Below are 14,831 nucleotides of genomic sequence, written 5' to 3'. Positions count from 1 at the left end.
TGACATCGAGTACCATTGAGGTGGATAACAATAAACAGCTGTTATTCAGTGCCAAGATACCCTTCTGGGTGAACGTGTGCTTTACAAATACATGTTATGTTACTAAGAAATCCACTTTGGCAGCAGATTTCATTGCTGCCACTAAGTATGTGTCCCTTCAAATACCGATCAATTACAGGTTTAGATGCCAATTCAAATGTATGTGTAGTACATGCAAGGTTTACTGGTTCTAACTTCTGTTAAGACCCTGTAGATGCTAAGGGTCAAAACAGGTGAACGCAATTCAAGCCTTGGGAAAGAAGCATAAAATCCTATTTAGGAAACTGAAATTAATAGCCAACAAGGGCATCTTTGTTCTTGATTTCCTAATATCACTCCTGATTACTCCCCATCTCTGTGCAATATTTGTACGAGGCATTGCTTGCATTTACAGCTCAGACCTCCTCATCACTGAACTTCACACTGACTCCACCTCCTCCAGCGAATATCTTGCACTCTCCAAATGTAACAATGCTACCCAGTTGTGCTAACTGCACATCTTCTACCACCCCCAGGCAAGAATGACACCTTCATCGACCACCTCATGAAATCATTACAGCTAAGTTTTCCCCCCACTCTAATGAAATTTTACTTTGAGACTTTAATCTACACTGGAAATACTTTAATGACCCTCAGGTTAACACCCTCAAAGACTTCCTTGCTGACCTATCATTTACTCAAGCCTGCACTTTACCAACTCATACGAAAGTTGCCACACTGGATTGGATCATTGCTAAGGCAACGGCGGTCAGGCTTAACTCAATAGATCCATGCAACTTGTCTGACCACCACGCTATTAACTTCCTATTGCCTGGCACCCACAAGACAAGGCCAGTGCAACCTGTGAAACTGAAACTATGGCTCACGGACACAAAGAGCCTAGATCTCGAGAAGCTGGATGCACGTTGCGAGAATGACCCCCCACCCCAAAATCTCTCAAAGGTCAACAACCTTACAGAACACTACAACTCAACTATGTCTGACATAATTGATGATCTTGCCCCGCTAAAGCTAAAAAGATCAAGAGTTAAAGGCAACAACCCTGGTTCAACGGATCCCTCAACAATGAAAGGAGAAACCTCCTGCTAACAGAAATAACCTGGAGACAGCACCCCTCAGCCTCCCAACTGAAACTTCTCCAACAGACCAGAAATGCTTACAACAGGAACATCCTCAAATAAAAAAAAAAAGTTCTTTAGATCGGAACTGGAAAACAGAGAACAGACCTCGTAAGCTCTTTGAAATGGTCAAACACCAATCTAACAAATGGCTAAAACTTCCAAAGAAACCTCAAAATCCCTAATAACCTGTGAGGAGTTCTCCTCCTTCTTTACAGCCAAAATTACCTCCCTAGGAAAAGAACTTAATTCCGTCACCAACATCCAACCACTTCCTGCCGGGTCCCATCTCTCCTCTCTTCCCATCGAGACAACACCCACAAACCAAGCGCACTGGCCCAACTTCAAGTTATATGACGACCATTCCATTTTGAAAATCCCATCCACCTTAAATCCAAATAATCACTTTAATGACCCTACTCCCCTCCAGCTGTGTGGCCACGACCTCACAATTTATCATTCCCATTTGGACTACAATAATCAATCCCTCCCTACTACAAGGGTCCATACCTGATTCTCTAAAAGCTAGTCAAGTCACCCCCATCTTAAAAATCCCACCTTGAATCCTTGTACTCCAGACAATTTCAGACCAATAGCCAATATCCCACTTGTAGGAAAAGCTCTGGAGAAATGTGTGCAACGTCAATTGAGCCAACATATCACCAACTTTAATCTGCTTGACGAATTACAATCTGGGTTCAGACTTGGGCACAGCACGGAAACTACTATTCTCCATATTTTGGATGATGCTCTCCAAGCCCTTGACCAAGCAAAACATGTCTTCTAATTCTACTGGATTTATCCTCAGCATTCAACACAGTCAACCAACAGAAACTACTTGAATGCCTCAAATTCAGGATGGGAGTAAGGGGAACCATTCTCGAATAGTTAAGATCCTTTCTCCGGAACAGCACCCAGAGATTCTTAGTCAACAGTAATCTATCTGTTGCTTCCCCGATAAGGATCCCCCAAGGATCAACTAATTCCCAACCCTCTTAAATCTCTACCTTGAACCGTTAGCTGTATTACTACGTACCGCCAACATCTCCTTCCACATGTATGCCGATACTACCCAGATGTACGTCAAAATCTCATCTCTAGAGGAGATGTACTCTTTGAATGAGGTCATAAAGCTGACTGTTTAATGGCTGGCCTGCAACCAGCTCATACTAAATACACAAAAAATGGAGTTCCTTCTAATCTCCCCACCTAAAAGTAAAAACGACATCCAGGAATGGACCAAGTCAAGCACAACACTAAACTGCACACCGACCAAAGTGGATTTCGCCAAATGTCTTGGAATAATCCTAGACAGCAACCTGAATATGCAAGACCACAACAACTAGTTGGCTAAAACTGCCAGGTTTCACCTGAGCTACCTGAAGAAACTAAAACCTTTCCTTGATGCCTCAGACCTAAAAATGCAGTCCAGGCATTATTTATCTCCTTTCAGGTCTGCCCAAGATCTCAACGCCCCCCATAAACTCTTGCTTCAACGCCTCTGTCGGTTCCTAACTGGCTAAAAAAAAACAACCACATCTCACCGCATCTGAAGGCGCTGAACTGGCTTACTCTTGAAGCCAGACTCCAACTCAAACTGGCATGTATCACCCACAAAGCACTACACACGAAATCCCCAGCATATCTCGCCCAGAAAATGATGGTTTCTGGAGGAGTCAGAAACTCCAGGTCCGCCAGAGACTTTGTGCTCCAGCCACCCCGCTTCCGAAAGGAAATATCATACAATTGTGCTTTCTCTGGGGGCCCACCAAGAATCCTGAAGTCGCTGCCGTCTTTCATCAGAAAATTTCCTCTGTGTCAATATTTAACAAGCATTGGCATAGCCAATAGGTCTCGCCATTGGGACCTTATAAGTGTTTAGTTATCCAGCACATTATCCTTGGTGCAACAACATCAAGTGTTGCATGGCTAAACACCTATAAGATCCGAAAGGGGAGACCTATTGGCTATGCCAATGCTTGTTTCTAATGTAATAGCGTTTTGGGAATCCCAAGCACTATAAAAACGACAATATAATGGTCTTGCTCAAAGGTATGCATGTTAATTCCCCTTTTTTTTAAATATAAATGATGCTGTTACGAATAACTTTTGCAGTGTGTTTGTCAAGGGGGAAAGTGGAGCGATATGCTGATGCAAGGCACGGTCAGTGTGTGTCTGAGAATGGAGGCTCCGCCGTCTCATCTGGTGTCTACTGGTCCTGCTTGAGGGCCAGGCATGAAGGGCCGCACTCAGGCACTGGAGGCTGAAGTGGATAAACACCAGTCCAATCATATCTGCAGCTTTGGGCGAAGGCTGCCTGCGCTGGTGCACGGCAGCCCCCGGGAGGCTTCTTGTTCATTGCCGCTTGCCAGCAGAAGTCCTATCCCCTCTGCAACTGCAGGCAGAGGGGATAGGCCGGGCTTTAGTGGCCTGGGTTTTGAGTTCTAAAAAGCAGGTACTGAGATGGCTTCCAATCAGACAGGCTCTCATTTTCCTGTCGGTGTGGACAAAAATCTTACCTGGCAGGCAGTAACACCACCGGCCTTCCGAGGCTTGCTTGTGGGTCGATAGTTCCCGAAGTCTGCAGGGGGCAGGAGGGGAAGGGGACAGAGTTTAGGCGCAAAGGTAACACCTAATCAGTCATTTCCTGGTCTGCAGCCATGCTGACCAGTGGGCTGGCCCCACAGTCTTTGGTGAGTGGGAGGGATGGGGAGGCAGAGGGAGATGCGGATTGTGATCACACCCTACACAGACTGCTGAGGAAGTTAAAGTTGATTTAGCTTGACTCACATTGGTGGAAATGTAGAGGCCGGAGAAGAAAAGCAGGCAGCTTGGCTTTGATGCCCACATGAGCCTTTCCCTTGACTTCAGGCAGTGCTGGAAACCGGTATCAGCAGCAGGTGACCACAAAAACCCCAGCAGTCCACCCCTGAACCTCTTGCGCCGCTTGTTACTGTCTCTTAGGACATTTTAAAGCTGTTGCGTGGTTTAAAAAAAAGGAAAATAATCATCAAACAAGACTGCTCTGCGCATTTATCCCTTTTCATCTACTGTTAATGTCCTGGGCAATTAGTTGTATTTTTTCCTGACAGATATTTATTTATTTAAGAGGTGCTCTTGCATAGTACCTGAATTAAAAAGACTTGGGCAACTCTTTCTCTCTGCGTCTTGAGGCACGCCACCCAAGAAATAAACCCCATACATCGCCCCCCAAGCACGAGCTGGCGCCCTGCATAGTCAAGAGGGGAGGATACTATTAAAAGCAAACAATCCTACAATATAACTAGAGCTGGAGTGGATGATGAATGATAACGCAGGCTCTTTACGCCTCCCAGCTTCCCCTGAGATTTCACAGGGGCTTGTGAAAATTCAGCCATGGGGAGAGAATGTGACATCAGGGGGGCCTTGGGCTACAGACTTCTGAGTGGAGAACCAAGTTCTAGTGTAGGCGTGGGCTCGACATCCTGTGATTTTGGGCAAACCAAGTCATCTTCCCGAGCCTACATAAAATGTGTCATTGTGTAATTTAACTCGTTCCAGGTTATAGCTGCTGGGCCAGGGTTCCTGGCACTGGGCACGGTAGGACACAGACTGGCTACTCACAGGTGGGTGCAGAGCCTCGAGTAGCTCACATGCTACTCGTTGGAGAATCCTTCTTTAGAGAGAAATCCATATTGAGCCAGTTAAGGGAGAGTGTAACAGCAGCCTGGGTTAGCAGGAAACTGCAGGCATCCATATTCCGAACAAATGGGTAAACAAAATGCCAACATTCACTGTAGCAAACACAGACTGAATCTGTTTCTGTGGAGCAAAATGGCCAAATCTGGAACATTTGGTCCTATAATATTTACTCGTGGAACCTTACCTACAGGCATCCATGTTCTGAATACTCTAGTGAAAGGTACCAATATATCTTATCCTCATGGGACAGAGAAAGTGTCCCTGCATGGCTCAGGAGAGCGCGCACCCCTGCCTCAGCGTACCAGTAGCAGGCTGTATCCGCTTGCAGAGGTCTTTTCATGAGTGAAACCCAGAGTAGGTTTGTGGTTAGGTGCGCAGCATGTGCGCTTCCCTTTTAAAGAAAGTGACTACTGTCACACAGTGCTTGAAATGGAAAAATGTTTCTGTTCCTGTTTAAAATTGAAGTGCAGGTACCCCTTTACCTGAGCACCTACTTACTTCTGAGAAGTGCTGGTCCAACTAAAAGTATTGCACCTCAGCAGAGAAGTGCAGGTACTCTGCCTCTCACAATAAAGAAGTGCAGTTACTCAGTACCTTACGGAACTGACTCATTTAAAGCACTGCTATTGCCTCATTGGGCTATAAAGGAGTGACAGGGTGGCAGAAAAGTTCATATATTTGCAATACCGGGCTTTTTCTCCGCTGCTTGCTTGGTTTCATCATCTGGTTGAATTCTGCTCAAATTTCTAACAAGAGCAATATACTGTGTACAAGTTCCATTAAGCCACCTCAAGTACCCGATATATCCAGACCCTCATGTGGGGATATGGTCCAAGGCAATGAGGCACGTAGCTCCACCTGTTCTGGTCAAAGTCTGACCCTCACTCGCTGCATAATGCAATATCTCCCAACACCATTTCAACCAACCAGTGCCCCTCCATATTTCAAAAGGCTTCCACATTTGAGCCGAATTCTAAAGACAAGGAAAGCTCCAAGAAACTATTTGTACAAAGACGGATGGTAGATAGCTTCCTTGCCATTGGTCAGTCTCTGCTTCAGTTTCTTGGTTCCCATGGCAAAAGCAGTCAGCTACATCTATACATTTTCACGTTTTCTATTGCACTACAATTATTGCACAAATGATGAGTGCCACACTAGGTTATAGTAAATGTACCAGTTCGCATCCTTTTGTTCGTACGCAACAACCTTACATTTTACACAAGGTCATGGAGAGGCTCCTGTGCCTAAAGTAATAAAGCCACAATAAAACCAACAGCGATCCCAGAAGAAAGATGTGCTTTAGAGAACTTGCAGGGATCTTTAACCATTGAGAGAGCGCAAACTGACCTAAATGTATGAGTGCATCACACTTACCTGTAGTAAGCACAAATCATGAGGAGAAATGCCATGAGTGCTAGTAGTATCTGCAATTATATTCTGAATGTATAGCTAATGTAGAGATTTAAGTAGAAGTGGAACTAATACAGAAATGTGTGACACTATATGATTTTATTAGATGTGATTATTCCTGAATCCATGTCGTGTAAGCTGCTAAAATGTAAGATGGCATGTGGTTAAACGCAGAATGTGGTAGGCCTCAGGGCCAGAGCTAGAAGGGAAGGGGAAGGTGTTTCTTTTCACGACATAGATTGAACTAATGTTTTGGTCATTGCATTAATGAGCCATGATTTATAGATGTGTTTACTGATTAATAGAATAAGAGTATTAACATGCTTAATTAATGAAGAAGTTGAATGCTATAATCATTATGAGAAATGCTGTAGGCCTGAAATGTTTTAACATTGATTTACACGTACATGTCTGGGCCGAGAAATGTTGCAGACCTTTTTGGAAGTCTATGAGAGTTGGGTTCTTGGCTGCAGATGTCTGTCTGCAAGGGAAAAGGGGGGATCCAATTATAAATGAATGAATAGAGGTCTGTTCAGTAGACGGCCCAGACATGGAGGAGGGTTCCGGAATGTTTAAGGGGTATCAGCGGGCCGGAGAAGAGTCTGAGAAGCAAGGTCAACTCCAACGTATGAGGCCCAATACAAAGCAGCATGGAAAAAGCCAGAAGCTACACCACGTGAGGGGCGTCTCACAAGGGGCGTCTCAAATGTTGTTGACTGTTTTGTATTAGGGACAGCACCCCTGGGTGGAGTTAGAGCAGATACCTGAGGACCCTTTAGAGAGCGGATGGGTAGGCAGAGAGGGGTCATGACTGGAGAACTATAGGTTTTCACCAAGAGACTTAGAGTGAGTGACTTCCCTTGGGGGTCATTTACTGCTGACACCTTTGTTAGGTTGGGATTTGGTTAAGTAGGGATACCATCTAGAGCAGGGTAGGGACAGCCTAACCTGTGTGTTTTCCTCCAACTTAAATGAAGGAGAGATATGCGTCAATGCTGATAGCTTTATTATTCTTAGAACTTGTGTTAGTAATTTCCGTTGCTCGTCTGAGGGCTTTCAGAGAGCACATGTATGTAGTTGGACCTGTGTATCTCGTGAATCTCATTCTGAGATGCCTGTATTTGCAGCTTATCATATCTTTACAATAAACTTTTGAAAGCTAGAAGTTGTTTGTGATCTTTGGGAGCAGAGTCCTTTATTGGGTGAACTAACTTGCTAATAGATGCACTTTCTTCCTCAAAGACAGGCAACAAAGGTTCAGTCGACCAGACCGAGGTTTGGATCAATAGTGATAAGGTATCGATCAAAATCTCGCCCTTCCACCATTGACAATCTCTTCAGAGCCTGCATGACGTACAGTCGGGGAGGCAATATTCCCGGCCCTAAACATCCCCTTTAAATGTAGTTCAGCTCCAAGAGCTATCAGCACAGCACCATTTGTAAACATTAAACTTGCAATTAACAAAAAATTTACTGAAGAACAACCAAAAGCCCCGAGGAGGGTGTTCTGATCCCGAACTTGAAGCCATTATGTGTCAGGTGGGATTATGAGGAGTGTCTGTCAGGCCTCCCGGCAGCACGTAAGTGCATCCATTCTGCGGATAGGGAGCGGTGTCAAGGCAGGTTCAGGGAGAGTGAGGGCGCTCAGAGTCCCCGGTAGGTGCCTCTACTTATGCCACATCTGTCTTGCGAGCGCAGCACCAGAAGGCGCGCAAGAGGCCTGCTGGCTGGCGCTGTCTAACGTGTTACCTGGCGGCAGCGGGCCAGCCAGGCCTGTATTGCAGGAATGGGTGCAGAAGGGGGCGCTGTGCCTTTCGAGGGACAGCTGCAAGGCAGCACAAGCAAGCACGCAGTGCTGCTGCAGGGATGCTGATGGGTGTAGAAGTGGTCCCACCATCCCTGTCTGGCTCCGTGACAGCCAATCTCCCACACGAGATGACAACAGCGTAAGAGAAACGGGGAAGGGATGCTGACCTCTGCCAAGATTAATTTTCGTTGTCGTCCCGAGACGAACGCGGCATACCGACGGATCCCAAAGTGAATGTAATGAAACCCGTTTCGAAGCTATAGCTTGAAGATTCCAATCCTTTAAAGACTCCCCTCTCTACTTAGCGCGAGAAGTTGCCGTTTCATCGAATTGAGGTTCTGCCCCTGCATTGTTTTTAAGGACCTCTGCCCACCACATCCCTCGTCCTGATGAAGACCCGCTCCGTAAGGGGAACTGTCCCTACTATCCCAAGGGTCGAAACGTAGACTACATCCACTACGATATCAGCTTCTATCCTAAAGCAGGATTAATTCAGCTATCATAGAAGACTGTTGTTCCTAAATCATTTCTGACTTGTTGAAGCAGCTTATTGTGGCCCCTTAAGGGGGAGCCACTTGAAATGATTTGTGATTGTGAATAGAATGAAATGTAATTCTACCTTTTTTGACCAATTAAGTTTTTCCTGCATTTTTTCACCTATATCCTTCACATCACTAGCACTCCCCCACCCCCTTTCCCTTTGCGCGCGTGGGCACAATTGTGTTATAATATTCTAATAATTGTTTTGGATTTAAACTGTATGAACCAATTTTAGGTTGCGGTATGTTGTGAATAAAAACAACTGTACTGGTGAAATTCAATTCCTGCATATTGATTAATTTAAATTTGAACTTTTCATGATTCTAATTTTTCCCAGTCTGGGACCCCTCTGTCTTTAAAGATTAATTTGTTTAGCAACAGAAAGCGATGAGATGAGAGGTGGCAGTGCCCTTCACGAATGATGCTGATGCCAGTCACTGCCTCACTCCGCCTCCACAGCCATGTTTTTTTTTATTTTTAGATTCTGAAAACCTTGAGTATTCAATATACAAAACAAAACCCCTTCCCAAAGCTGCTCTCCATGTTAATTTGCTAGCATCGCTTTTGCCGGCCGGCGCCAAGCCCCCCTACCCTGGGTATGGCGGCATCGGTCGCTCTCCCCTGAATATTATGATAGGCTTAAAGTCTCCTCTGCTTCCGCCTCATCAGTTCACGAGAGACCAGGATATGCTCCTCTGCTGCAGGTTACTTCTGTCTGTGAATGCGAAGCTTGGGCACGTGAGATGTGAGTCAGCCTGCTGACAGGGTCTACATTTATGCCCCGTGGCTGGCACATGCGCTCTGCGCGCGCCGAGGGCTGGGTAGAAGGGTAGGCCGCGTATGAGAGGAGCATATAACTGGAGCAAAGGACAGCTGGGACCCCCGCCCAGATTCCAAACACTCCGGCCAATGAAGGGGGCGCCTCCAGCCAGGCCTACTTTTTTGGAACGGCACGAGGGCTGAGTTCTGCTGCAGCGTGCTCATCTAAAACAAGCGCACGCGCCTCCCGCGACAGCAGGGGGAGAGGAGGGGGCATGCATGATTCACTTGCGGGAGCGATAATTGCTACCCTATGGCGGCGCTCGGTCCCGCCAGTGAATATCCACACATGCGCGCGTTGCCATTAAAGGCAATGGAACGCGTGCAATGTGTTTGGCTGAAAAGCCAAAGCGATCGCAAAAGGTATTTTTGCCTTTGCAGCGAATGCGCGCTGCATAGGCGAGACCTAAAAAGGAAGCCAAAACCTTCCTAATGGGCAGGTGTCTCCCATAAATCATGAATTGCACACACGTCTCAGTGGCTGTGCTTATTTTTGTTGCCGCTAGAGTCTGGTCTGACTGGCTGCTACCCATCTTGTACTGACCTTGTACTCCCACAAATGTATTTGCTGGATTTCTCTGCATTATGATCTGAACATTGTATACACCCTGTTATTCTCCAAATGTTTCACCTCCTTCTACTCCTACTTATGTTTTTTCTTCTTTGACTATTTCATACTTGTATACAACGTGTTATCCCTTTAAAGCGCTCTGATACCCTAACGGGTAACGTGTGCGCTCTATAAAACACTAAATTATTAAATACATTTATATTTACACTAAGACCTTTCCCATACTGCCACATTCCATCTTTAAAATGCTGGAATTGATCACTTTTTTAAATCAGTGGCTACATTTTCCACAATATTGTTCTTATTTGCTTAACTGAGGTTGTGTTGTGATTTTGCACTAATGTCTACTTTTGTAATTTGAGTGTTCTCATTGTATATATGTTGGAAAGTGGTTATTGGAAGGGGTAAATGTACATATACCTCTAGCAATAAGGTCACTAACACAAACTAGGGCTCAGAATAGGTCTCAGAAAATTATTGCTATGCTCAACACTTGGTAGCTTGGCTGCGAGCAGGGCCCTCATAATCTTTTGAATACTGATGTACGCACAAGACGGAAAAATAAAAAATCGGGCATCCACAAGCACTCGAATAAATAAATAAAATTAAAACAGCATTCATCTGATCGTCAGGAAACGTTGGGAAGTTGTTGAGTACACTCCCGCGAAGGTTTCTGGCATAAACAAATTTAATAAATCGGCCCGCCAGGGCCCTCATAATCTTTCGAATACTGATGTACGCACAAGACGGAAAAACAAGAAATTGTGTATCCAAAAGCACTCGAATAAATAAACAGAATTAAAAAAGCATTCATCCGATCGCCAGGAAACTTTGGGAAGTTGTTGAGTACGCTCCCGCAAAGGTTTCTGGCATAAATTATTTTATTTTAAATATCGTCTCCCCAGGGCCCTCATAATCTTTTGAATACTGATGTACGCACCAGATGGAAAAACAAAAAATCATGTATCCACAAGCACACGAATAAATAGAATTAAAACAACACTTTGAAATGTTTTCCATATTAAATTGAATACGTTTCAATAAAAATGACACAATGTAAACTGAATGTTATCATAACGAGTTTCCTTGAATTTCTTTTCTTCGGAGATCGCAGCAACACGTGACGAGTCAGCTAGTATATATATATATATATATATATATATATATATATATACACGTGCACACACACATCAATGTTGGACATACAGCACTGCACTCTCAGCATTGTGAAAAGTGTTGTTTTATTAGGAGGTGAGGACAGTTAACCCCTGCACATTTCAGCTCAAACCCTTGTTCACGAATGTCAGCCATCATGAAAACAATCTATTATACCTGCATCTGTGGAATCCCAATACGTCAACAATTTGTTTTTTCTATAAAGCTCTGTATTTTCATGCTGTTGTCTTACTTAACACAAACTTTGTTTACTTTTCTGTGAGGAGAGAAAACTAATACAAACTAATTCAAGATGCTTGCAGTCATCGCATTGTATGATTTTGTCCTTTGTTGATGTTTTGCGATATTCCCTATGCGTACATAATGGATTGTTTTCATGATGGCTGACTACCGTGAACAAAGCGTTGAGTCAAAATGCGTGAGGTCCTACGATGTGGGATTGGCTATTTCTTTATTGCACTTTTTTTTAGGTATTTTGGGACTCGTGCTATTTTCTCCTGGGCAAATATTTATGTACCTTTCAATCGCACTTTATGCTAGTGGTTTTCTGTTAAAGATCAGGGACGCAGAATTAGCTGGGACAAAGTTACTCCCAGTCAATTATGCTGTGATGTGAGTGCTTCGAGAATTTCATATACTTGTTTGGACAAAGGTGTTTCAGATGACAACATTTTAACCTCTTTTACTGTCACCTGCACTAAGGTGAGCTCTATGGTTATGACCAGCAGGACTAGTCCTCCAATTCATAGATTCTTTGACCATTCTTGTTCGATAACTTCTGAAAAGCTCTTGGAAGTCAGAAAGGGGAAGCCCAGAGACTAAACTTAATCAAATAATGGCATCATGATTATGAGTCTGCAACTAGGAGCAGGAAGTTGGCATTAAGGCGAAACGTCTGGGAAGATTTGGTGAACTCGTGCAATTCCAAAGACTTTGAAAATCTGAGAATAATCAACAGTTTTCCTTTAACTTATTCTTTGAGGCGTTCTATGCTGTCATTTATAGTATCCCTGTTCCTGATAGCAACACAGATGTGCAGCTGGATAAATCTATGTCCTTTTCCTCGCCCCCTATGGTCCCTAAAGTCTTCAGGACCAAGTCACAGTGCATAAAGCATATGGTAGGAAGGTGTTGTGCAGTTTTATTAAATGGCAGAAAAGATATTAAAGATTCAAATACACATTATTACTGCCGGAGTAATACAATGTATATTATCAATGCAGATGTTCAGGGGCATTAGTCCCATCGGATCAGGAGGTGCCGTCGACTCTAGAGGTGTGGCGGTGGGTGGCACGGCAGCAACAAGGCATGAAAAAGCACACCAAAACAAGTGATCATCCTAGTGACCAAAACAAGTTTGTATTTGAAAAGGCCCAATCAGAAGAGAGGGGGAGTGGCCACATATACAGCCAAAAAAGTGACCAGGAGAAGCTGTAACCATTATTGTCACCTGCGTGAAGCTGATCCCACACCAGATAACATGGGCATCGCAGCCGCAAAGGAACGGGGGGAGCTCCCAGGTTTAAAAATAAATATCTTCACGGAAGCACATAAAAGGGCAATTGCCCAAACCAGGTCCTTGATGTGCCGCAACGGTAGGGACACTTGAGGGCAAACAAAAGGGGTAAGAAATGGTCAGTGGTGGTCAGACACAGCACTTTCAGCCCATGCATGGCTACAGGGTCATGAACTCCAGACATTTGGTAGAAAGGGAAGCCTCGAAGCTGCGACTCGCTGTACCAAGTAATCGATAGAAGGAGAGCTGTCACAGCAGTTGACAAACTTTGATTTATGGCAACCATTAAAGAGACGTTATGACTTTAAGGATGATACATTGCAGGTTATGTGAGTTATGGTTATTAGTATGCTATAAAGATAGGATTACACTGTAGGACCAGTTATGAACTGTATGCCTTACACTGAAATTAAGATAATCAAAGAGATGAGCATATTAATGACCGATGCCATTGTGATAACTTATGTACCAGCTTATGATGTGAATAAACTGTAGTAGTTCTAACACCACAAAGATCTTGGGGTCCATGATTGATCGGGGAAAGTGAACAGCGGAACGGGCCGTGGGATAATCACAAAGCTGGGGGGTTGTTTATATTTTATTACTAATATTGATTGTGGGAAAGGTCCATGAGTCATGTGAAGCATAGCCTAGAGTGGATCATGCTGCCCACTCTGCAGAGCTTTACCATTGTCATTTGTTTAATTAACATTCTATTAAAGAAAGGAAAAAAAATCCTGAGCATTCTAAATCCAGTGAGTACCCATATTATGCATTTGCAGAAAACCGCTTCATGAATCTTGCCATTCTACACACAAAATATGTTTTTAACAAATCAAATTGTGGTTTTGTTTTGTAAATGTAATTTATTTTGGTCTAGAACCTATGTATTTTCATCTTCTTCTTTTTTCCCAACAACCTTACATAATTGTACATCATTTTATTAATGTTTTTTTTAATTACACTGTTTTAAAAAAACAGCCTTTTAAGGGCTAACGAATAAAACATGTAAAATATAAAATCCACAGTGGCTTACATGAGTAATGTTGCCCTATCTTGCCATCTCGGGGTTCGAGGAGATTTAGAAACCACTGGGCCCAAGGCCTCAAAGTTTATGCTGTCTCCAGAAACCCTAGATGGCAAAATAGTACCATGTTGCACAATATATATGGGCCAAAAATGCTCACATTATTTAGGAAATACTTTTTTCATTATATCTGATAGGTGCACCCAATTCCATAAAAATCCAACATAAATTATCTTTATTATTATAATTTGAAAGCTTGAAGCCTAAAATTACTTTAAAATAAATTTTTAACTTTGAAGCCGGGCACTGACTAGCGTAAAAAAAATGAATTCCCTTTATATACATGATGTGTACATTCTACAAACGAATTAGGTAAAGAATCCCCAAACATCCGTGTTAAATTAATGATGACACTGTACACCCTATTTACATCCAGGGGGGCACCTATAGCTGGCTAATGTATGAACATTCATCTGTGATTTAAACTGCTATGTACCTTAAATTTGTTCAAGTGCATAGGCAACACGACTTCAGCTTTCATCCAACCATTATCAGTTGATTTGTTGTTGATTTCCATCAGTACCCTTTCCTCCTACAAAACACAAAAACATGTTGTAAAACAAATAGTAAACTGCACACTCTAAAGAATTTTACTGGCATTTGCCTTGATTTGCTACAGCGAGGTTTCACTCTTTTTGCCTTTGCAATCAATACATTTACAAAAATGTAGACACTAGGTGAATGCATATGCACGTTCAAGCAATTTGGGCTTTCATTTACACTCTTTACTTGTTGCAATTGTCATGACTGAACATGTTATATCAATTACATCACTATTTAAAAAGGCCTTTATGGGCATCTAATTGGCACTTTAAGTTATAGAGCCAGATGTACAAAGGGTTTTACTGTTCTCAACCCCCTGGTTTGGTATAGCAGTACTAAGCTCACTTAATGATTCAGAAAGATTTTTCAAATCATTAAATGCGTTTAGAAAACCATACCTTACTTATCAGTTTCATTAATGTTTTGCTACCAAAATCCAGTCACAGAATGTTATTTTACTGACACTTTAAAGGAGGTGGCAACCCATACAAATTCATGTGAATATTGTAAGAACAGTGTTGTAA

General features: G+C 43.2%; 1 protein-coding gene across 1 annotated transcript in view; it reads right to left on the bottom strand.

The window, feature by feature from the left end:
- The window catches only part of MALRD1 (MAM and LDL receptor class A domain containing 1), a 2,679,189-nt gene that overhangs the window by 2,251,724 nt on the left and 412,634 nt on the right, over positions 1-14,831 (bottom strand). The window contains exon 8 of the mRNA XM_078663745.1: positions 14,201-14,296. Within this exon, the coding sequence (XP_078519871.1) occupies positions 14,201-14,296 (96 nt within the window). The remainder of the gene's footprint in view (positions 1-14,200; positions 14,297-14,831) is intronic.

The sequence above is a fragment of the Lissotriton helveticus genome, chromosome 10 (assembly GCF_964261635.1).
Source record: "Lissotriton helveticus chromosome 10, aLisHel1.1, whole genome shotgun sequence".
NCBI classification, from domain to species: Eukaryota; Metazoa; Chordata; class Amphibia; order Caudata; family Salamandridae; genus Lissotriton; species Lissotriton helveticus.
This window is presented reverse-complemented; position numbering and strand designations above follow the sequence as displayed.